Raw genomic sequence first — 25,515 nt, forward strand, 5'->3', positions numbered from 1 at the left:
ATGTTCATAACTATGACTCTACTTTAAGACTGACTAAGGATCCCTCGACCGTTGCAACTCCCACATCGTCCATTCACCTCTCTTGTCCGAGTGATGGTGGTCGTGTCGACTGGAGAGTGGATGTTCGAGTGTTGTTGAGGCGTCCGGTGGACTCCTGTTATCCGCATACCAATGCTCGCGAAGTCCTAAGACCTACCAGCAATGGTGTGGGGCTCTAAATGGGCCCTAGATGACAGGCCCTTGACCCTACCTGTAGTAGGTGACCTCATCAGCGACCGGCTGAAATTTGGGGGGCGATCGACCGGCGCCTATCACTGCACAACGATAATTGCTCGATCTTAGCAAGTGGACGCTCCTCATAAATCCTCACATCAAGAGCGTCCTTGAATTCCTTTTACATTATTCTTTATTTGACGATTCATGCTAAATCTTGTGGAATACGCACGAGTTAAAGAGGGGAGGGGCAATTCATGCTAAATGAAGTAAGTAATCAGATTCATGAATGCCGTCTAGCTAGTGTCCCTCCTCCATCTGGAGTAGTTTGCTTCGCACCTGCTCGTCCCTGACAGCCATTTCCCTTACCTCCTCGGTAGTGAACGGCGGCGGCAGCGTGCACAGCTCGCGCCCGGCCACGTACCTCTCCCTGGACTCCATCATGAACTCCCTCTCACGGCCACGTCTGGGGCAGGCCATGGACTCGACGCAGACCTCCACGGCTTTCTCGGGCACGGTGGGCTTGTACCGGAGCAGCGCACTGTACTGCGTCAGCACGTGGAGCATGTACTCGTATACGTAGTCCATGCCCATCTCCTCCCTCGCGAACCCGCTGCCTTCTTCTCCCATACGCCGCGCCTGCCCTGGGTGAGCGTTGCCCCAGTCCACGGCGAACTTGATGGCGGCGCACTTGCGCGCCGGGTCGATGGGCCAGTAGTGCTTGCCGGCGACTAGCCCCCGGGTGAAGAAGTCCTGGAAGGGCGTGTCGATGGCCAGCATCGGCGAGTCGCAGGCGAGGATGTACTTCTCGCTCACCGACCACGCCCGTCCCTGCACGTAGATCTTGTACCTGTACCGGCACTGCTTCGCCAGGTCGGAGTCCCTGAAGCCGTTGCGGTGGGCGGCGTTCCAGTCCTGCTTGAACGCCCGCACGTTCCATTCCTTGCCGGCGGCGGAGTCGTTGTTGCACCGGAAGAGGTCGCGGCGGACCGGCGAGACGTCGGGGTTGCCCTTCCAGAACGCGTAGGGCTCCCTGTCTGGCCACGACAGGCGCCCGTTCTCTCGGACGAAGTCCTCCATTAGCGCCCCCCATGGCCGAACGTTGACCTCAGGCCAGCCCCAGAAGGACCAGTCGGGCCAGAGGATGGCCAGCTCCGTCCCGTCCTTGCAGTAGCGGAAGAGCGGCGGCGCGGTGGAATGGTCAGGGTAGTCGGCGGCGCGCAACACGGGCACGTCGCCGGTGCCGAACATGATGTCGACGTCCGGCACGCGGTCGGGGTAGCGGGCGAGCAGCTGCAGGATGCCCCACTGCGTTAAGATATCCCGCCTCTGAAACGATGGGCGATACTTCTCCACGTAGGCGCGCCCGGAGACCACCACGAGCCGGAACTCCGCACTGGGCCGGGCGCGCTCCACCGCGTCTCGCGTGATCCCCGTTGGGCGCCACGGCTCCATGTCCGCGTGGATGTGGCGGAAGTAGTCCGGGCACCAAGGTGGCGGCACGCCCGGGGAGTATTGTTTCTGTGATGATGAGGATGATGATGGTGATGGTGATGGTGCTGGCGGTGATGCGCGGCGGCGGCAGAGTGACGGGGACGACGTGTCGTTGCCGCAGCTGAAGGGTATGTGTACGAGGGGCGCCGTGGATGAGCGGGTGCGGCCAGTAGCACGTCCATGCCGACTGAAACTGCCGCCGTCGGTGACCGGGTGGAACGAGTAGTACTGTTGCTGCAGACGAGAGTTAATACACACTAAATTTCAGCCAAATCATGATGCTACTAAAAAGCTTGAGCATAGTTCTTCTCAGTTACTCCCTCCGTCCCATAATGTAAGACATTTTTTGACAATAGTACATTATGTGACGGAGGGAGTAAAAAATAATTACCTTCTTTCATACTGTATTTATTATTACAATGCCAATAATTATAGTATTTTTGAATAGCAGCCGTGATACATGTATCGTCTGCATTCGGTCAGTGTTCGTGGTCTTTGAGTATCCATGAGCTTTTTCTGGCGTCTTCCATTTAGGGGCAGAGATCTGCTACGCATATTAAAGCGGTCTTCATCTTCTAGTCTACATCGATGACACTTCTTCCCCATCGTTGCTTCTACAAGCTCCTTAGTTTAAGCAAATTTCTAAAACAGCGACCCTCTCTGGGGGACTGGGGGACCCCGACCACCGCAACCCCGAACTGCACCACCTCGCCGGCACCAGAGGAGCGGCCGGCAAAGCCCGTGCCGTCTCCCAGGATGGTGGCGGCGGCGGGCACCTCGTCGAGCTTCGGCTTTCCTGCCACCGGCCGCTCGCCCGCCGCCCTCCGCTAGCCATTCCCTTCGCCAGCGCGTCCCCGGCGACCTCCTTCACCCCCGCCCTCCCTGCCACCGACCGCTATGAGCTCTTGCCGCCGGCGAGGTGCGTCCGCCTCCCCCCATCTCCGCGTCAGATATGTCCGCCCTGCCGCCGGCTTTCTCTCTGCTGACGGCGCTGGACCCGAGATTGGGGTTGGCGTGCTCCTCTGCTGGTCTTGGGCCGTCCTTGTGGCGCCGTGACGACGCGCTTCTCCATCCGAGTCGCGGCCATGGCTTCAAGGTGCGGCTTTTTGGTGTGCTTCCGGTGGTGCCTCCCCAGCGCCGGCCGGCCCTTGCGGCGTGCCTGCTGGTGTTCTACGGGCGCTCATGCCCTTGCGTCGGAACCCTCGCTGGTGTAGCTCCGGACCCGGCGGCCCTCGACCTGCGTTTCCCGGTGTCCTTGTGTTGCCGGTGCCTCTTCCGGCGCGACGCTGGCCCCGGCGCTACTGAGGCTACGTCTCCTCCAGCCTCTTTGGCTTGCCGGTGTCTTGACAGCTTCGGCCTCGGCGGCCTAGATATGCGTCTCCTCCAGTTCCTGACTTGTCGGCGTCGTCGATCGTCGTCGTGTTCCCTGCATCGGCCCCTTTTTCCTAACCGACTCCCCCAACCCCGGCCACCTCGCTGCCCCACCCCTTGTCATGCCCAAGGTTCGCGTGTCCAGCGCGGCTCCCCTCTGGTGGTGGTGGTTCTTCAACCTACGTGTGGCTTCCGACTCCCGATTCCGTTTCGGTGGCCTTGGGATTGCTCAGACATAGGCCAGGGAGAAATCTCTGCTCGGCTTGCTAATGCTGGCAACGGCGACACTCGCGAGTGCCGTCTCCTTTTTGGAGGCGTTATCATGGCCTCTCTCCGCACCCATCTTCGAGCACCAGGGGAAACCCTAGGTCTGATTCTTTAGATCGGGCGACGATGGCGCCATGGCGTTGTTTTCCTTCCTGAAGGCGTCGTCTTGCGTGTTCGTGGCATCCCCGGTGGTGAATTCGTGGTTGTCTGACTTTACGTTGGTTTGGGGCCAAGCACCTTGTCTCTCTTCTTTTTCTATTTTGGGCACCGTGTTCACGCCTTGCGTTCGTGCATGTGTTGTACCTCACTTGTATTCATTCTCTCTTCTTCTATCAATGAAAAGATACGTATGCTTTACGTATTCGTGAAAAAAAAGCAAGTTTCTTCACGGAGACGGCATTGAGCTTTGCTCAAGGCGCATCGTCGGTGGATGCAGGAGGAAGAAGATTTCAACACCTCTAAAAATTTAGATGCAATTTATTTTCCACTAAGGATATGCTTGTAATACTTGTCAGGAAGATTGGATAGGTTCAGTAAGAGATGTAATGACTGGTCAGGAAGATTCATGGCATACGTGGCAAAGGAAGTTCATGTCAAGTCTGTGGTCCAGGCTCTTCCTTGCTTCACTATGGGGGTCTTCCTACTCTCAAGAGGTTTTTGCGAAAAGTATGAGAAGATGATCCGCGACTTCTGGTGGGGGATGAAGAAGTCCACCGTAAAGTGCACTGGATGTCTTGGGAGCGCATGACTCAACCTAAGAGGGCGGGTGGTATTGGGTTTAGGGATATGCACCTATTTAACATTGCGCTGCTCGCAAAACAAAGCTGGAGACTCCTACAGAACCCTGACAGCTTGTGCGCTAGAGTTCTTAAATCGAAATACTACCCACATGGAAACCTACTCGATACGGTGTTTGCATCTGACGCGTCACCGGTTTGGAGAGGTATTGAGGCTGGCTTGGAGCTCCTAAAGAAAGGCATCATTTGGCGTGTGGGAGATGGTACCAACATTCAGATCCAAAGGGACCAATGGATCCCTTGCAAGGAAAGCCTAAGGTCTGCAGCTTTCATCAGGAGATCTAGATTGCGCTGGGTGAACCAGAAACCAGATAGCAAAGAGTGGAACGAGGACCTTATTAGGCAAATTTTCCAACCATTCGATGCGGATGAAATATGCAAAATCTCTATCCCTAGCTCACCCACAGATGACAGAATAGCCTGGCATTATGTAAAGAGCGGAATCTTCACTGTAAGGAGTGCTTACAAGCTGGCCGCTACAATTCAGGGCCAAATGAGGCAGGCTCCGTCGAGCTCATCGAAGGATCCGAGTGATAGGAGTATATGGGATCTTATATGGAAATCAAAGGTCCCTCCAAAGGTCAGGGTCTTTGGCTGGCGAGTTGCAACCAATACGTTAGCCACAAAAAAGAACAAGTGGAAGAGATCGTTGGAGGTGCATGGCACTTGCAGCATTTGCGGCTGCGAGGAGGAAAGTGAATTCCATGCGGTGGTATCCTGTACCAAAAGTAGAGCCCTTCGACACGAAATGAGAAAGGTGTGGGAGTTACCCCCTGAAAGTTCATTCAGATACACCGGTCCGGATTGGCTGCAACTGTTACTGAACTCAACCCCGGATGTTATGAGGGCAAAGGTATTGCTTCTACTGTGGAGAGGATGGCATCTACGTGATGATTGTGTTCACGAGAAAGGCAAGGAAACTATATGGCAATCTGTCAAGTTTTTGCAGAACTATGAGGAGGAGGTGCAGCTATCCTTTTTGCCTCTCTCATCGGAAATAGGGAAAGAGATCAGGCCTCCGGCCAATGCCGAACCACCTCAGACAGTTCAGCAAATCATAAGGTGGTCTGCTCCGAGTAGAGATACAGTGAAATTAAACTCTGACGCAGCTCTTCTACCTGACAGTGGACGTAGCTGGGCGGGAGCGATTGCAAGGGACTACAGGGGATTCCCGCTTCTGTCAGTTGGAAAGAAAATGGGCATTGTGGGGAGCGTCGAGGAGGCTGAGGCAAGGGCCGCACTTATAGGCCTAAAGGCTTTGGCTGATTTGTACAAAGGACCATTAGTGCTTGAGATGGACTGTTTGACGATGGTCAATGAGTTAAAGAAGGAAGCACAAAGTCTCTCCCCATGCTATGGCGTCCTCTGTGACATCAAGGAGACTCTGAAGGTGTTTTCATGCTTTAAGATCAGTCATGTGGGAAGAAAAGGCAATTCTGTTGCTCATGAGTTAGCCATGGAGGCTAGACAGCTTGGGGATCTGCGACTTGTTGCAAAGGTCCCGGACAGACTGATAAACCTGATGCAGGCTGAATGTACTCCTTCCACTTGAGTATCCCATATACTCGAGTTTCTCAAAAAAAAAAACTTGTGATACCTAATATATGACTTGGGCCTTTCCTCAGAAAAAGAAAAGAACGTACTTAGAATTAATTCATGAGTTGTACGCGTACGTCTACGTATCTTAAGTTGGTGGCAAAGCCATTGACTGCAATTAACTTAAGTGCATGCGACTTCCGACGTGATGAAGGCTCGCTTAACTAAGCTAATCTAGAAATTTACTTAAGTTGGTGGCAAAGCCATTGACTGCAATTAACTTAAGTTGGTGGCAAAGCCATTGACTGCAATCTACGCGTTTATTTACTTAAGACGGCCGCTACAGGGTTGATTACGGCTAAGGCATGCTAGAAATTTACGCAAAGGTGGCTTGAGTACCGTAAAATACTGGCAGTTGCTACTTGCTACTAATACAAATTACAAGACACTCTGTTTCTATCTTTTTATCCTTTTGTTTGGTGAGGGAAGCTACACTTAATGTAGCACTGGTACGTACATATATTTGTAACCTACTTTCTCTGTCTCATAATGTAACACGTTTTTTGATAATTATCTTTTTTGTTCCATAATGTAAGACCTTTTAACACTAGAAGTACATAATTTATACGATCGACCGCTTCGTCCAAATTAAGGTTGATGGTCATGGATTACGTACAGTTTGTTAACTGGAGAAAGTTCATTATCGGAAGTATACTGCCTACATTTTAGAAAGGGGGCGATTAACCATCTTTGTAAACGAAGTTCATGCAGTGGATGTGTGTGTGGAAGGTACACTTACACCAGCGTCATGGTGGATCCAATTGGTGCCGACGAGCAAAGCAAGAAACATAAGGGTGCCGATGACCACTCCAGCGCCGCTGCTCGTCGTCGTCTTCCAGCACGGCTTCGTTGCCGATGACGGCGACGGCTGATGCTCCGCCGGCGGATCATCGACGATCTCCTCCCGGGCTGCAGGAGGCGGCGGCACCATCGCCGCCCTCTCTTCCTCGACAGCTGCTGGATTGAAATTCTTCATCCAACTGTAGTTTTTAACTGGCCAGTAGACGAACTGAAGAGGGAAATGAATGAGTCCTCCTGCTCTGCATACATACATGCATGTGCCGTATATATAGTGGGCTGGCCGGAGTGCCCAAGTGCGTGGCTACTTTTTTTTTTAGGTGAAAAGGTGCGTGGCTACTTGACTCGTAGAGACCCCTCAAAAAAAAAAAAACTTGACTTGTAGAGTTTCTCCTGCAAAAAAGTTTCATTTTTTGAAGCATTGGCAGCACGTGCAATGCTCCTTTTTTGTATTGAGGGGAATGTGCAATGCTCTTATCCAGCCCTTAAGGGAGACCTTCTATATGTGCGCGTCCTTTGGCCGGCCCATATGCGGGGCGAGGTGCCACTTATTTTTTTTGTTTTTCTTCTTTTGTTTTATTATTATAATTAAATTTCTAACAATGTTCATGAACCCCAAATTTAACAAAAAAAATTATGATTAAAAAAAAGTTCTGAAATTAAAAAAAGTTCATGATTTTTGAAAAAAAAACTTCTGTATTTCAAAACATGTTTAAGATTTCAAAAATGTTCCTATATCTCAAAAACTATTAACAAATTTCAAAAAACGTTCTTGGATTTAAAAAATAGTTAAACTTCTATAAAAATGAAATCAGATATTTCTTTTAAACAAGATTTCAAAAACTGATCCAAATTTCAACAAAATGTTTCACGAATTTTATAAAAATTTGAAGATTTCTAATTTATTTATGAATTTTGAAACTTCTTTTCTTTTGAAAATTATTCGAAAACCTAAAAATGGTCTTGTATTTTAAAAAATGTTCACATACTTGAAAACAATTCCTGCACTTTTAAAAATATTTCAAATATTAAAAAAAGTGTTCACATATTTTATAAATTATCTAAATTTCAAAAAAGTTTCTAGACTTAAAATTTTTGTAATAAATTGTAAAACTGATTCGAATTTCCAAAAATGTCCTGGATTTGAAACATATTGCTGATTCAAAAAATGTGCGCAAATTACATAAAATGTTCCAAAAATTCAAAAATGTTCATTAATTTCGAAAATTTCTTATGAATTTGAAAATGTTCTCCGATTTCAAAAAATATTGATGAATTTGAAATGATTCTTCTATTTCAAAAGCAATTCACGAATTTAAAAATTGTTAGAAAATTTGATTTTTTTTGTGATGTTGAATAAATTTCATGAATTAGGAAACACATTCATTGATTTAAAAAACTTCACGGATTCGAATAAGTTCACAAATTTCAAGAAAATTGTGGATTTGAATTTTTTAACATAAAGATAAAGATAAAAATAAAAATAAATAAAGAAATAAAAGACCAGAAGAAAAAACAAAAATGTGGTTCAGAGAAGGTTCTAAATCCTTCTCAAAATCGGAATGGGTTGACCCACAGAAGGACAGGTGTGTGGGAGGGTACATGATAGGTCACTATTCAGTGACTACGCACAAAATAGGAAGGGCCCCCTTAGGGATGGCGGTCAGGCGCTTGAAAGGATGCTACTTGGGATGACAATGTGCATGGCCCAATAAATTTCATATTTCTTGTCGCGTATATATTACTTAGTGTGTCGAGGTTCAATGATAATCGTGTCAATTATACACCTTTAAAGTCCTCGTGCACGGGCCTCTTCCTCTTCCTTATCTCTGCGTCACCAATCCAAAGTCGGCCATGTCATCCATGGCACATCCGGCTCACAATTGCCAACCCCATCCAAACCCGTAGCTTCGATTTCAAACACATAACGATGTAGTTTTGTTAGCATATGAGTCAATAACAAGATTGTAATAAAGAAACAACAAAAAAGTTAAAAAAAATTCGAAAAGGGGATTCTCCGGCCTCTGCATCGGAACGATGCATACGGCCCTTTTATTAAACTGATAAAAACATTCCAAACAAGTCTGAAGGTCTAAAAGTCTCCAAAAGACAAAAAAGGAGCTCACGCAGAGCCAGAAGAGCTAGAATACAAACTAGCCAAAAAAAGGGACGCCACAACCGGCTTGGCAAAGATTAGAGATAGGTAAACTAATTGCCTATCCTATTACATGACCGCCATCCAAACCGGTTGAAGATATCCCGAGCTACCATCTCCCAGCGGATAGATCCAGTAACCAAATGCTCCCTGGCCTCCGTCGGAGTGAGTAGCGACCACGAACGGATCAACGCCGTAGCTCGGAAAATAACCTGCAAAAAATGAATGCGTGTTGTCCTGTTAAAAACCAAATCATTTCTGCAATTCCAGATTGCCCACAGCAAGGCGCAGACTCCTACGCGAATATGTCTCGCTAAGTCGGGCTCTATCCCGTTAAGCCACGTCCCAAATAACGTGTTGACAGAACTCGGTGGAGTAATATTAAAAGCAATATGGACCGTCCGCCATAGAACTTTGGCTAGCGGGCAATCAAGAAAAAGGTGTTTGATCGTCTCATCCCGATCACAGAAACTACACCTAGTAGGACCTGTCCAATTACGCTTGGTCAAGTTGTCCTTGGTTAAAATAACTTGTTTATGGAGAAACCACATAAACACTTTTATTTTCAAAGGTACTTTGACCGCCCAAACATGTTTGGATCTAGGAATGAAGCTCGAATTGATAACATCAATATACATTGATTTAACGGTAAATACTCCAGACCTAGTTAGCTTCCAGCGTAATTCATCGGGTTGTTGAGAAAGCTGGACCTCCATCAGTCTACTAACTAGATGGAGCCATTCTTCCCAACGATTGCCCGCTAGCGCCCTTCTAAATTGAATATTAAGGGGGATAGATTGAAATACCGTTGCAACAAACACCTCGCGTCGTTGAACGATACGATATAAAGACGGGTATTGAATGGCTAAGGGTGTCTCTCCGAGCCAAGTATCCTCCCAGAATCGCGTACTAGCACCGTTACCAATAGTAAACTTTGTCCTATTAAACAGGGATTGTTTGACTTTCATAAGCCCTTTCCAGAAAGGCGAATCAGTCGGCCTTACTGTCACCTGAGACAAAGTTTTGGTCTGAAGATACTTGCTACGGAGGATTTGCGCCCAAGTGGCATCAGTCTCACTCGATAACCTCCACAGCCACTTACTGAGAAGGCATCTGTTCTTAACTTCAAGATTCTCAATACCAAGACCCCCTTGGTCTTTCGGTCTACAGATGATATCCCATTTAGTTAGACGGTATTTTCTTTTTAGTTCATCACCCTGCCAAAAGAATCGCGATCGATAGAAGTCCAGTCTTTTCCTGACTCCAACTGGGACTTCAAAGAACGATAAGAGAAACATAGGCATACTCGTGAGTACCGAATTTATCAGAATTAATCGGCCTCCGTATGACATAAGCTTGCCCTTCCAGCAACTCAATTTCTTCTCAAATCGGTCCTCAATGCAGTGCCATTCTCTGTTTGTCAGCTTACGGTGGTGGATTGGTATACCTAAGTAAGTGAAAGGTAACGCCCCCAACTCGCACCCAAACAATTGCCTATAAGCCTCTTGTTCATCATTGGCTCTACCAAAGCAGAACAACTCGCTTTTGTGAAAGTTAATCTTTAACCCGGTCAATTGTTCAAAAAGGCATAACACCAGCTTCATATTCCTCGCTTTTGCCAAGTCATGCTCCATAAAGATGATTGTATCATCAGCGTACTGAAGGATAGACACTCCTCCATCAACAAGATGAGGTACCAAGCCACCCACTTGACCAGCGTCCTTAGCCCTTCCTATCATAATTGCTAACATATCAACCACAATGTTAAACAGGATAGGGGACATCGGATCCCCTTGTCTCAGGCCTTTATGTGTCTGGAAGTAGTGACCAATATCGTCATTCACTTTGATTCCAACACACCCTTTTTGCGTGAACGATTCAACCTGGCGACGCCAGGCTTCATCAAAACCTTTCATACGCAATGCCTGTTGGAGGAAAGGCCATTTGACTTTATCGTACGCTTTCTCGAAATCCACCTTAAAAACAACTCCATCTAATTTTTTTGAGTGGATTTCATGGAGCGTTTCATGAAGGACGACCACCCCCTCTAGGATATTTCTGTCCGGCATGAAAGCGGTTTGGGAGTGGTGCACCACAGAATGCGCTATCTGTGTGAGCCTATTTGTCCCAACCTTGGTGAAAATCTTGAAACTAACATTGAGAAGGCAGATCGGCCTGAACTGCTCTATTCTCACCGCATCCGTTTTCTTAGGAAGCAACGTTATTGTTCCAAAATTTAAGTGAAATAATTGAAGCTGACCAGAGAAAAGATCATGAAACATTGGTAACAAATCCCCCTTAATAATATGCCAACACTTTTTGTAGAACTCGGCCGGGAATCCATCAGGCCCGGGAGCCTTATTATTTTTCATCTGTGCTATAGCATCAAACACCTCCTGCTCCGAGAACGGGGCAACCAAAATATCATTATCAATGGCAGTTAGCTGAGGCACATCCTCAGTCCTGGACTCATCAAGGGACACACAACTATCCTCCGGAGGTCCGAATAACTGCTGATAATACTCGGTTATGTATACTTTTAAGTTGTCCTGACCTAAAATAGTTCCTTCATCTTGTTCAAGCTGAAAGATTCTCTTCTTTCTGTGCTTACCATTAGCAATCAAGTGGAAGAATTGAGTGTTCGCGTCCCCCTGGACAACTTTGCGGACCTTAGCCCGCAATGCCCACTTCAATTCTTCTTCGCGGAGAAGTTCTTTCAACCTCATCTCCGCATCTAGTTTAGCCTGGAATTCTGCGGCTTGCAAAATCGTGTTCTCAGCCTTTAAGTCTAGGGTCTGAATAAGAGAAAGGAGCCTTTCCTTTTCAACCTTATAAATTCCACTAAGATGCTTAGCCCAGCCCCGTAAGAAACTTCTCAAATGCCTAATCTTATTCTGCCATCGCTCAACAGAAGTCCTACCTCCTGCATCCTTAGCCCATTCCCGGGCAATCAGATCCAAGAATCCTTCTCGTTCAAACCATGCTACCTCGAAAGAAAAGGAGTTTTTGTTTCCCACGTGGTTCGGCTCACCTGAGTCCACGAATAAAGGTGTGTGATCAGAAATTCCGCGCGAGAGAGCCTTAACCGTTACGAGAGGGAACTTCTGTTCCCACTCAACGCTTGCGAGAACTCGATCAAGCTTCTCATATGTCGGGTTAGGCAAAGCATTAGCCCAAGTAAACTTTCTACCAGAAAGCTCAATCTCTCTCAGATCCAAGCTTTCAATAATGGTATTGAACATAAACGACCATCTGCCGTCGAAGTTATCATTATTCTTTTCGTCTCTTCTCCTAATGATATTGAAATCACCCCCAACTAAAATTGGGAGCTGCTCTGATCCACAAATTCGAACAAGGTCCGCCAAAAACTCCGGTTTAAGCTCGGGCTGTGCGGCACCATATACCGCCACCAGAGCCCAGTTAAAACCATCAGCTTTAGACCTAACTCGAAACTTAACCGCGAAGTCACCCATCACTACAGATCGGACTTCCAGCGAGTCGCATCTCACTCCAAGCAAGATCCCACCCGATCTTCCTCGCGGGGGAAGGCAATGCCAATCAAAATCAACACCGCCCGAAAGAGTGCTAAGAAACTGGGGTGCAAAATTATCTCTACCAGTTTCCGAGAGAGCAATAAAATCTAATTTATGCTCCAGAGACGCCTCTGCAAGAAACCTTCTTTTAGCCAAGTCTCTCAGACCTCTGCTATTCCAAAAGATTCCTTTCATAGTTCATCATGAAATTTTTTGGTAGTCCGAATCCTAGCACTCCTACGAACCGCAGAAACGGGAAAAATCTTCCGCTTCCACTTGTGTTTGGGTTTACTGTGATCTTCCACCCGGTCCTCATAACCGGGCTCAGCGGGTCTAACTACTGCATCCTCTATGGTTACCTCATCTTCCTCAGTCTCAGGCGTGGATGGTGCAAGATCCGCACACAGGTTATCGAGCACTCTGACCCCCAAAGCCTCAATCTCATAATCATTCATGGGTTGAACCGCTGCTAGATTTCGAATAGTTTCTAAAGCACGTTCCGCTTCCAAATCTAAGAGATCATTCACCGAGCTGGAAATTTCACTATCGTTAGACCCTAGCGAAACTCCTAATTGGTTTGCATTATTTATAATCTCCTCATTAGAAAAATGCAAAATGGAATGAGATATGTTGACAGACATACCAGTAGTGACCTCAGCGTCACGAAGCTTGGCTGCCCTCATAGCGCACCGCTGCTGCATGTCATCAACCTCCGGCTGCTCCTGGATGCGAGCACTCATCCGTCTCCCCGCAGAAACCGGGTCAGGGATCCCACCAAAAGTAATGACCTCCTCCCGAGTAAAACCTCGTGCTGAATCCCGTAAAGGCTCAACCAAAGTTACCGGAGAAGGTGGTAGTAGGCTCCCATGCCCCACGGACGAATACCCCAAACTGAGGCTCTGAATCACAGGTGCGTCAGGATAGAGAAGTGTGGGGGCCGCCTGCCCGAGCCCTCCTCCCGATCCATCCCTCATCCCAGAGGGTAACACCGGCGCCGTAGGAACTGCGGCCATCCTGACCGCCGAAGAAGAAGGGGGGACCGGAGCCACCTGCCCCAACCCCCCCCCCCCCTAGCGCCACTGGAGTCGTGGTCGCCGTAGCCGCCGCCGGAGGAGAAGAGGCCGAGGCCACCTGCCTCGGGCCGCCTCCCCCACAGCCAGCCGACGTCATCATCGCCGGCATCGCCGGCGCCACTGGAGTCGTGGCCGTCGTAGCCGCCGCCGGAGGAGAAGAGGCTGAGACCACCTGCCTCGGGTCGCCTCCCCCACAGCCAGCCGACGTCATCATCACCGGCGTCTCCGGCGTCCGGACAAGAGGGGTGGAAGCCGAGGCCACCTGCCCCGGACTCCCTCCCCCAAGCACAACCTCTGACTGAAACGTCAACTCCGTGAACGCAAGCTCTGGGAGATCTGGGGAAAGAGAAGCCACCACAGGCTCCAACTCCCCACCTCCAACCACAGTCATCGCGGAGGGCGTCCTCACCAAGCCGCCGATCGTGGGCCTGTCAGCAGCATTAAACTCCAACATAGGAAGCATACTCTCAAACACATCATCACAATCAACCCGTTCACTCCAAAGTCTGGGAGGAGCAGAGGCTGGCTCAAAAGACCCAAAACGCAGAGACGTCATAGGCACCGAGGGAGATGATGCCGGCTCAACCCCGGCCCCATCCCCGGGTAGCTGAACAACAGGGCCTGATCCGTTAGACCCCTCTCGACTAGCCTCCTCAGTCGGTGCCCCCTTAGCACCCGCACTGTCGTCACCCTCGTGCATAACCACATCAGCCCCATTTATCGCGTCAGCAAAAAGTTCCGCATCCTCAAACTCAATCTCGAGGGGAAAAACCTCACCCCTGTAAGTCCAGTTTACCACATCAGGAACACTCACTAGAAGTCGAGCCACCCCATGAGCACGGGTAAACGCCATATCCACTTTCTCAGTTTTCCCAACCACGATGCCCATACTAGCCACAACTCGAACATCCTGAAGAGGCTTAGATGGAGCCCCGGAAAACCGCAACCAAACCTGAGTAAGAGGCCTGCCCTTAGGCTCCACCTTCTCCCACTCGTGAAATTCCAGAATGCATGTAGTGCCAGGAACTCTACACAGGCCAAAGCTCAGCAATCTCTGCAAATCATCTAAAGTTGGGAAATTAACCTTAAAAACATTAGCCTCAAGACTAAGCAGATCCCACTGGAAGTCACCTGGAGCCAGTTCCTGAAGTCTCTTCACAATCTGAGCCTCAGTCACCTCACCCTGGGCAACTTTCACAATCCCAGTGGTCAAACTCTGCGCCTCCTCCGGAATCTCTCTCGCAGCCGGGGACTCAAAGAACATCAACTCAGCACAATATACTCCATACATTGTAAGAGCCGGAACCTGATCACGCAAAAACGGGCAATCCCCAGTGTCATGTGCTGGCTTACCACAAGAATCGCACAGCTCCGCCACACACTCAGCAATGAAGTGACCCTTCTCACCACATCGATAACATAACATCTTCTCCTTCTTACGCGCCCACTTGGACGCTCTCTCTGAATCAGTCCTATCGCCTGCCTCAGCTGAAACCCCAGTCGCAGGGACCTCCGCATTGGCCAGTGCCGTCACGACCTCCATCGCCTGGCTAGGCAGGTCAGTCGTCTGAACGGGATCGGCAACGACAGAGGCAGAATGGTCAACAACGACCGGCCGCGGAGGCTGTCTGTTACGGCGACCGCGACCACCACCACGTCCACCACAATTACCACGGTAGCCACCTCTCTGCCGGTAGTCTGGTCCAGACGCTCCCTCGACAAAACCACCCGGAGTGCCGAGAAAAGGCCTCTCAGCAGACCCATCACTCTGCCAGGCATAGCCACGACCACCTCCCGTGGATGAGGAGCCACGGTGTTGGCCATCTCCATAGGCATCATAACCGTCGTCCCCCCACTGTCCGCGGGGCGTATCAAAGTTCTCACTAGCCACCGAGTTCTGCCTTGTCTGCGATGGCCCGAGCGCTTTTGCGCCGGCCTCGCGACGTAGTGCGGCGGCGGCGCGACACGTGGCTGAGACCCGACAGGCGCAGTCATCGGCGGCCTTGGCGGAGCCGCACCGCGCCCCACAGCCATCGGCAGAGTAGCAGCCGGCGCCGGCGGTCGGAGTCCATGAGCACCGCGCCCCACAGCCATCGGCACAACAGAAGATGGCGCCTGCGGCCGGTTACCTTGAGCACCGCGCCCTGCGGCTGGCACGGCCCGCACAACCTGCGCAGGTCGCGGCCCTGGCGGGGCGCCTCGTCCAGTCACAGCCGTAGGTCGCGACCCCTGTGGCGCACCACAGCCAATCGGCAGCACCGGCCGCTGGCCTTGTGGAACACCGCCACCACGGGCTGCCAGATGGGCTCCGGCGAGTGCCTGCTTGTTGAGGCCGGAGGCCGCAGCATCCCCCCGACCCGCCATCAGGGGAGGGATCCGAGTCGCCCGGCCCGGACCACAGCGACGGAAGCCCGATGAACCTGCGCGGCGCCTAAACCTAGGGCACTTCGTCGGCGGAGAAAGAACGCACGAGGAAAACCGATCGCACGCTCGCATGCAAAGGCTGTGTGCCTCGTCGCTCGAAGAGCCTGTGGAGACCGGGTTAGCCTGGGCCTCATACCCGGCTAACTCAGGCCCACACGGAGATGCCGCCCGATGGGCCTCACACCCATCTGCCTGATCTCCCAGCCCAACCAAGCCCATCAATGAATTCAAACGCAGCCTCCTGGCTACCCCGATCGGGATCTCACCGGATGGCTGCACCACCGTCAGCTTCGGCCGCCGGCCCTTCTTCCGGCGATTGGGCACAACATTCCAATCCGAACCGAGATAATCACCAAACGTAAGGGCCGGAAGACGTACCTTTGGAAGAGGACCACGCCATGGCCGGATCGCCGTCGCCGCCGTCCTCCGGTGCACGACGCGCCGAACGATCTCGATCCTCTCCGTCTTCTCCAGTCCAGTCCTCGCCGGATCGTCCTGCGGGATTGCCTCATCTACCAACAGCGCAACCTCATCCTCAGAGTATCCACTCGTGAACGCCTCGCAAATGTGATCTGAAGGCGTAGGTGACGCCGTCTCCGGCGAGCCGGCGTCCAGATGCCGGCCGCCGTCTGCGTCCTCCTCCTCGTTACTCTCCACTAGCGCCCAGAACCGTCCTCCGACTCGCCGGTCGCCGCCGGCGCCGTGGTCGCGAGACCCGTCTCTAGTCGCCCCGCTCATCCCTGGCGAACAGTAGACTTTTAGTAGTACAACGAACGAATTGCCCATCGTTGGATGAGTATCGCTCAGTATAGTGTATAGACCACACCTAAAAACCCCGCTTGTTCCACTTGTTACGAAAAATTGTCGTCCATCCGCTTCTTTCGGAAAACAGAGCTGAACTGCTCACGTGACGACGGACAGCGCCAACGGCAAACAGAAACGGGAATGCCGGGAAAGATGGAAGAAGCACGACAGGAACGTAAAAGAGAGAAAGAGCACACCCAATTATATACGAGAACAATGCCCGCATGCAGAGAACAACGCCAAGCACGTCCTAGTCGTCGGCCGATGGGCTCCAGCAAGGAACCTTCCCAAGCAGGACCTGCAAAGAAAAGGGAGAGAGAAAGGCCAATGCGTGCGGCGCCCGACGTTCAGAAGAAAATATCAAATTTATAGGAAAACGCAACCGCCTTAAGGAAAAGATCAAACAACTCACGCCGCATCCCTACTCATGACGATCCTATCACGAAACCACGTCACACTGGGTCCAGCAGACACGCCGTTGGCCACCCGGCCTCTTGCCGTCGCAACCCGGCAAATTTGACAAATTTGACCTATAATCGAAATCAAATCACAGAATGAACTGGTTCAGAAACTATTTCACACCGCTGACCCTTTTGTGTAGCGCCCGCCACGCCGGCGCCACACCCTACGGTGCAGCGCCTAGCTCCGGGGCGTTGCACCAGTGTCCACCGTGGCAGCCCACGGGCCCGCACCCAGCAATGCAACGCCTCCGAGCTAGGCGCTGTACCTGTAATGTGCAGCGCCTAGCCGCTAGGCGTTGCACGTGTAATGTGAAGCGCCTAGCCGCTAGGCGCTGCACTGTGACTTATCCAGCCACTTGGCTGGGCCCCCCTCCCCCTCCCCCACCCCCCCACCACATACTCTCTCACTCTCTCCCCCCTCCCCCGAGCTTTGCCCCCTCTCCCACTCTCCCCCCCTCTCAAATCTTCTTCCAAATCTTGCAAATTTGAAGAATTTGTCCGTGGATTTCGAAGTCAAACCCTCCCTCAAGGTAATAATCTCCGATCCCCTTGTTTTGATCGAAGTAAAGTTCTCCCATTGCTCATTTGTTGGTAGTTTGGGGAAACCCTGGTTTAGTTTGGATCTAGAGATTTGCATGGAGATGTGAGATGTTTGTTTGCCAATTTCTATGATTAGGCTTTGTTAGTATGCTAGGGTTATTCTTATGGGTGTTCTTATGTTGGTGCTAGGTTTAGGTTTAGGGCTAGGGTTATGGTTAGGGTTAGGGTTATGGTTAGGGTTAGGGTTGTTGTTTCATATATATATTAGGGTTTGTATTCGGTGTTAATCCATGGATTAGTACTCATGGAAGCAATGTTACCTTGTGTTCATTGCTTATAGGGATGGGAAGAACATGTGTGTTTGTTCATCATGGGGACAAAGACGCCTTTTTGAAAGGCAATAAAGAACCGGACCCGGATGAGCTTGACATTGTGTTTGATAGTAGTCCTAGCTATGCGGAGCTCTTGCAACAAGTTAGGAAAGATTTGAATTGGACGGACCCTAGTGATATAATTGAGTTGGAGGGAAGGCATAATGTTGGTTTTGGAATGCACATCCGTTGGAAGACAATGCGTGTAAACTCGGAGCAACGTTGGGTTGCATACAAGGAGACGGTGGCCGAATCACTAGACAAGGCTCTTGAGTTATTTGCAACGAAGAAGGTTGAGTCAAGTTTGCATTTGGACTTGAACCGGAACCCCTCCCCTTTGGTTGCTAGTAGCCCCCCACCCTTGAAGCAAGATGAAATTGTTGAACCTCTTTTGACCCAAGAAGTGAGGCCAACATTGAGCCCATGTAGAAACAACCAAGATGAATCTTTGCAAGAGGACAACGATGAGTATGCGGACGATGACAATGAAGTTGATCTCCATGACAACAATGTGGGTGATCTCGACAAATATCATTTGCAAGAGACAATGGACCATTCCATCCCTTTTTACCGTGCATATGCATCGGACTCAGATGACGATGGTCCCGATGAACAAGTTGATGCGGAGGGGTTCACGGTGAAGGAGGCCGAAGCTTTCGAGAAGGTATTTGGTCGGGATCATCGGACTACATTGTTCAAGGATGTTAGTCTCGCGGATGAAGCCGTGGTAGATGGTGGCCAATGTGTAGCTCTTGGGGTTAGGCCAAGCTCTCACCGTGATTTGGTAGACGACCAGAACCGGATTGCTAAAGGTTCTAAGTTCGACAGCTTGTTGGATTTGAAGATGTGGCTCGACAACTACTCGGTTACGCATTATCGTCCACACAAGGTGGTGCACTCGGACGTCAATGTGCGCTACACAGTTGCATGTGCATGTGAAGATGAAAAGGAGGTCCAACTTGGACTTAAAAGAGGCCGTGGTGGTGGTAGAGGTCGTGGAAAGGAGGTCCAACAAGGAGTGGCAAGACGCCGTGGCGGTTGTCCGTGGATTGTGCGTGCAAGACCATGGAAAGGAGGTCCTACTTGGCATGTAGTGAGTTGTGTGCCAACTCACATGTGCCAAGGCAAAAGGGTGGATGGCAAGATTGTGTCCCAAGACCACAAACAACTCACGTCCGAGTTCATCGTTTACAGGCTCTCGAACTCAATATCCACACTTCCAACAATGAGCGTCCAACATGTCATTGACCTTGTGAAAGCCATCTTTCATTACCAGGTGAAATACGGCAAGGCATGGAAGGAGAAGCAAGCCGCATTTAAGATGTTGTATGGTACATGGGAGGAAGCATACAACCGAATCCCTAGGTTGTTGTTAGCCATGGCCGCGACAAACCCGGGCATGGTTCATGTGGTCGAGCCTCATGGGCACCAAACAACGGTTCATGAAGGAAGGAAAGTCAGAGTATTTGGCCGTGCTTTTTGGGCGTTCGAGCAATGTGTGAGGGCTTTCGAACATTGTAGGCCGGTCATCGCAATTGATGGCACGTTCTTGACCGGACAATACAAGGGCACCTTGTTGGTTGCGATAGCAAGTGATGCCAATAACCGGGTATTGCCATTGGCATTTGCTTTGGTTGAGGTGGAAAACAATGACAACTGGGAGTGGTTTCTGCATCTTTTGAGGACGAAGGTGTTACCCGCTCAAAGGGAAATTTGTGTCATATCGGATCGGAATCAAGGAATTCTTAACGCCGTGGAGATTGACATTCTCGGGCATGCTCCGTTGCACCATCGATGGTGCATGAGGCACTTTTGTTCGAACTTCTATAGGGCATGTGGCCTTAAGGAGTTGGCCGATGATCTTCAAGATTGTTGTCTCGCTTTCTCCGATAAGCGCTTCGCCACTTTGTACAACAAATTGCTCGCACACAAAAAACTTGATCCCGGGGGTCAAGACTTTCTCAATAGGCACATTCAATACCGGAACAAGTGGGCACGTGCTTTTGATGAAGATGGCCGGAGATACGGTCAAATGACAAGCAATATGGCCGAATGCTTCAATAGGGTGCTCAAAGGTGCACGTGGATTACCCATGACGGCAATAGTTCAATACACATTTGACAAGATGAATGCGTACTTTGTAAAGTACTCGATGGAAACCGATGCACAGATAGCGGGTGAGAACCCACGGAAGTACAAGTACAAGTTCCCACCCAAAGTTGATGAATGGTTGCTATTTCAATCACGGAAGGCGGACTCAGAAGAAGCTATATTATATGACAATGAGGAGTGGAAGTACGAAGTGAAAGAGCCAGGAGAAACCACAAACGATGGCCGGCAACATGGAGGTCGGGCTTTCAAGGTGTTGTTAACACAATGTGATTGCACTTGCGGGAGGCCATTGTTGCTTCATCTCCCATGCTCACATTTGTATGCCGCCGGCCGCGTTAGGAATGTGGACATCAATCACCCACGCACCGTGAGGGAGTCCCAGTTCTCAATCATGACGGTCAAGAAAACATGGGCTCCCCGCTTTCACCCATACTTTGACCAATCACAATGGCCGGAGTATCATGGAGTTCAACTATGGCCGGATCCGGAGTTGAAGGTTGTTAAACGGGGTAGACGTAAGACAAAGCGTCTTAGAGGCGACATGGACGGATGGGGCCATGGTGGGCGCCGCGAAGCGGGCAACGACCAATTCCAAGAGCCTCGTGAGAGCTCCCGTTGTGGGGAGTGCAAAGGTCATGGCCACAACAAAAGAAAATGTACGAAACCAAGGAAAAGGTCCAAGAAAAATGATGCAAGCACAAGCCAACATGGAGCTACACAAGGGAGCCAACCAAGTGGTAGCCAACCTAGTGGTCGCCAACCTAGTGGTAGCCAACCTAGTGGTAGCCAACCAAGTGGTAGCCAACAAGTGGGAAGCCAACCAAGTGGTAGCCAACCTAGTGGTAGCCAACCTAGTGGTAGCCAACAAGTGCCAAGGCAACCAAGTGGTACCCAACAAGTGCCTAGCCAACCAAGTGTTAGCCAACCTAGTGGTAGCCAACAAGTGCCAAGGCAACCAAGTGGTAGCCAACAATTGCCTAGCCAACCAAGAGGTCGGCAACTTGTACTTACAAGAGGCCGTGGTGGTGGTGGTCTCGGCCGTTGTGGTGGAAGAGCTCGACGTGGTGGTAATGGCCGTGGTAATGGTCTTGGCCTTGGTGGTGGACTTGGCCGTGGTGATGGACAAGCGCAAGTTCGTTATAGAGGAATGTTTGGATACCTAGATGGATCGTTTCCGTATGTTCCTCACTAACTATAATGTATCATATGTTCTTGTTTTTCCATATGTTCTTCTTTTTCATATTTGCTTCCATTTATTCTTATTGTCCTTACTAACCATTATGTTCCACTCATTGTAGGTATGGCGGCTTCCCAACCCAACAAACCAACGATGAAGGAGGATGGCGAAGATGAGATGGCCGGATGGTGGGAGAAGGCGGCGAAGAAGCTTAGAGAGGAGGATGCAGCCAAGCTAAAGAAGAAGAAGGAAGAGGAGCTTGAGAAGGAGAGGAAGCGAAAACAGAGTGCGGCAAATGCGATGCGCGCTAGGGAGCAAGCGTTGATGAGGCAAGTTGAGGAGGCACAGAAGAAGCGTCAACAAGATTTTGAAGAAAGAACCATGAAGCTTTGGGCAATTGCAGCTGAAAAAGAAGAGAGGGACAAGCAGATATTCATGGAGAGGGTGGTTAAGGAGGCTCACCTCATAAGAAAAAGGGAGGAGGAAGAGGAAGAAGAAGAAGGGAAAGGGGCCTTCCTCTACGCAATAGAGCTATGTCTCCTCTTCGATTTGCTTGTGAACTACTATGTCTCCTCTTCGATTTGGTTGTGAACTACTGTGTGCCGTGAACTACTATGTCTCCTCCTCGATTTGGTTGTAAGAACTACTATGTGCAGTGAACTACTATGTGTCCTCCTTGATTTGGTTGTAAGAACTACTATGTGCGGTGAACTACTATGTGTCCTCCTTGATTTGGTTGTACGAACTACCATGTGTCGTGAAGTAGTATGTGTTATGAACTACTATGTGTCGTGAAGTACTTGGACGCTGCAATGTACCATGTGGCGCCTAGCTGCTGTTGCTCTCTGGATAGCTAAAAAATTCACTAAGTCCAAGTCCAAGTGCCTCAAACTGTAAAGTACCTTCTGTTCTGGCTGCATAGCTACAGACTAGTGCAGCGCCTGCGGGCTAGGCGCTGCACTGTACAGTGTGGCGCCTCCTAGCTAGGCGCTGCACAAGCACTTAGCGAAATTTTTGCCTGAAACTGTAGGCATACCTTCTGTTGGTCTTCTGGATAGGTGCAGACATGTGCAGCGCCTAGCACGGAGGCGCCACACTCTATAGTGCAGCGCCTGCGCCCTAGGCGTTGCACTGTAGTGTGCGGCGCCTGCGTGCTAGGCGCTGCATATGTCTGCACCTATCCAGAAGAGCAACAGAAGTTTGGCTAGTTACAGACATATGCAGCGCCTAGCACGGAGGCGCCACACTCTATAGTGCAGCGCCTGCGAGCTGGGCGTTGCACTGTAGAGTGCAGCGCCTCCGAGCTAGGCGCTGCACATGTCTGTAGCTATCCAGAAGACCAACAGAAGTTTGGCTAGTTACAGACATATGCAGCGCCTAGCACGGAGGCGCCACACTCTATAGTGCAGCGCCTGCGAGCTGGGCGTTGCACTGTAGAGTGCGGCGCCTCCGAGCTAGACGCTGCACATGTCTGCAGCTATCCAGAAAGGAACAGAAGGTTGGCTAGTTACAGACATATGCAGCGCCTAGTACGGAGGCGCCACACTCTATAGTGCAGCGCCTGCGAGCTGGGCGTTGCACTGTAGAGTGCGGCGCCTCCGAGCTAGGCGCTGCACATGTCTGCAGCTATCCAGAAAGGAACAGAAGTTTGGCTAGTTACAGACATATGCAGCGCCTAGCACGGAGGCGCCACACTCTACAGAGCAGCGCCGGCGAGCTAGGCGTTGCACTGTAGTGTGTGGCGCCTGCGTGCTAGGCGCTGCACAAACACTTAGCAATTTTTTGCCTGAAACTAGAGGCCTACCTACTGTGCCTCCTTCCCCCCTCTACTGGGTCTTTTTCAGCCACAGTTCTTTCAGCCACAGTTCAACAACTAGTATAACAAACATTCAGGTACGACATCATTTCTCCAAGTATAACAAACAAGGTTTCCCAAAAGACTTCATTTCATAGAAATGACCATCACAACAAGTTCCAGTTTACCATAGAGGTACCACCACTCCAAGTTCAACGACATAAAAGGTACGACCACTCCATGTTCAACGACATAACAAATCGCACTCGAAGTTCAACATTATAAAAAAACTAAGATGACTAGTGCTTTCCACGCTTGCTGGGTCCTCCCCCCCTCTTGACGCTTATCTTCTTCACCTTCCTAGGAAGAGGAACACGCTCCGGCTCCGGCTCCGCCTCCGGTTCGACATCGTCATCCAAATAGTCATCCAAAGCCGCCATCCGCGAGGTGCCCACCGTCCTTTTGCCTCTTTGGGTGAAGTCTTCAGGTGTGTACTTGTTGATTCCCCTCCTAGGCTTCAACTCGTATGCAGACCGAGCCCGGTACGTCCCCAAGGTCATATCATCAGCAACCTATGCATCAACAAAAGATATGGAAAGACCGTGTGTGAGGATATAGTTAGCAATGCATCAACAAATGGATATATATCGTCATGCCATACCTCTTGGGTGACCCCACCCACATCCTCATCCGTGAAAGGTTCACCATGTCTCTGCCCCGAAGCGGGATCTGATGGTGTCGCCGACCTAGACCGTTCAGGTGATACATACTCGGGGTCACGACAACCGAAAAGGTTTGATAGCCGCCTTAACTTTTGGCCCTGGCGCTGCAACATGTACAAGTGAATGAGACATGGAACGTACCAACAAATGTTAAGTGCTAGTTTGAAGGAGATGTGAACCTTAATGAATTCTCGAAGTGCACCTTCCCCATCGCTTTTGCCAGCCGGGGTTGTTTCCAGAATAGTCTCGGTCTCGTCAGCTGCTTTCTTGATCTGGGCACGCTATGAACAGAAACAGTATCAAAGTGTTAGGCAAGCGAAGATGTGAAAAGTGCGAATGGAAAAGCAAAAAGGGCTAACCACAAAGTTCATCATTGGAGCTGAAGGGATGACCGAGTTGCCTTTCCTGACTAATGCGTTGTACTGGTGCTGGGCTACCTCATCAAAAACGGTAGGTTCCTCCAGAATCTCCTCAGCATACGCCGGCTGGCATACCTCCACGCGGGTACTTGCAAGAAACCATGTGAGATAGTTGTTGAACGCATCCGGGCAGTGCTCACGAAGCTGGGCTCGTTTTCCAGCCCTTGCTTGCTCCACACTAAGAGCGAACTGCACGACATACTTCCTGTGATGGCTGGCCCAATCCTTGATCTTCCGCTGCTTTTTCCTATCCAACCTGCAAGTTAGAAACAAGATATTAGCATCATTGAAACCGTCGAGAAGCTGCTAAGTGCTCAAGGTTAATTATATCTTACGCGTGTAGCAACTTGTCCGTGTCCTCCCACTCCGGCGGGTGTGACTGGAACAAACCAAACTGCCGGAACACCCGATGTGGCAGGTGAAGCTCAACCGCCCAGTTGCATATCAGTGGGCACCGCATATGCCAGAGATCCCTATCCCTAATGCACATCGGATTAAGCCTGAACTCTATAGGGTTACCAAAACTCTCTCCTTTTCCATACGGCTCCCATTCCACCTGCAAAATGGGATTCAATGCAAAATTGATATCGAGTGAAGATACAAGCATGATAATCACTTATGCAAGGTCGGTTCACCTGCTCAGGCGTGATGGCGTCCAGCTCGCTCTTGTACAACTTGTACATTATAGAGGGATCATCCGTCGTCTCATTTAACACATCCCACTTGTAAGCCCAAGTGGGGAGCCGTAGTGGGTCGTCTTTATCGTCCCAATCCTCGTACTTCACGGTCTTAGGTCGTCCAACCGGCAAACGCTCCCAGCTCCATATGGAAAGTGCGAGCAGACAACCACCAATACCTCCAGTGTGCCTACAACTGGCATCGTCCAACTGCACATAAAAAAGAACATGGTCAAATTTGCCGCAAAAGCGCATTGATAATGTATCAATGAAGTGAAAAGGAAACAACTTCATACCTGTCGATACAAGTAAGCTAGTGTCGCCGAACCCCAACTCCATTTGCTATCGAAGACGGTCAACGCCTTCAGCCACATCCATGGAGCATTCTTGCCGGTGCCATCAGCAAACATTGTCCTAGATACCACGTACCACATGTAGACACGAGCATAAGTCTTCACCATGTCCTCATTAGCATCATCGGGGCAATGAGCGAAGTGCGATGATATCCACGTGAAAGTAGCGCCCGCTGCGACTCTTTCCTTCTTCTTATCTTCCCTTTCTGGCTCCCGAGGCTCCGGAGGAACCATACCGATAAGGGCTTGCATCTGCGCGCGCCACCCTTCAGAATCGGTGTTCATACATAAAGGATTGCCATCGATAGGAAGACCGGTGATCATAGCGATATCCTGCAGCGTCACGGTCATCTCCCCGGTCCG

At 50.2% G+C, this 25,515-nt stretch overlaps 1 protein-coding gene across 1 annotated transcript; it reads right to left on the bottom strand.

The window, feature by feature from the left end:
• Positions 1-416: 416 nt before the first annotated feature.
• On the bottom strand, positions 417-6,762 carry LOC123168074 (O-glucosyltransferase rumi). The gene is made up of 2 exons (XM_044585940.1): positions 6,478-6,762; positions 417-1,941 (listed from the first exon to the last, which is right to left on the bottom strand). The coding sequence occupies exons 1-2, from the start codon at positions 6,712-6,714 to the stop codon at positions 514-516; spliced, it is 1,665 nt and encodes a 554-aa protein (XP_044441875.1). The 5' UTR covers positions 6,715-6,762; the 3' UTR covers positions 417-513.
• Between the last annotated feature and the right edge of the window lie 18,753 nt (positions 6,763-25,515).

The sequence above is a fragment of the Triticum aestivum genome, chromosome 7D (genome assembly GCF_018294505.1).
Source record: "Triticum aestivum cultivar Chinese Spring chromosome 7D, IWGSC CS RefSeq v2.1, whole genome shotgun sequence".
NCBI classification, from domain to species: domain Eukaryota; kingdom Viridiplantae; phylum Streptophyta; class Magnoliopsida; order Poales; family Poaceae; genus Triticum; species Triticum aestivum.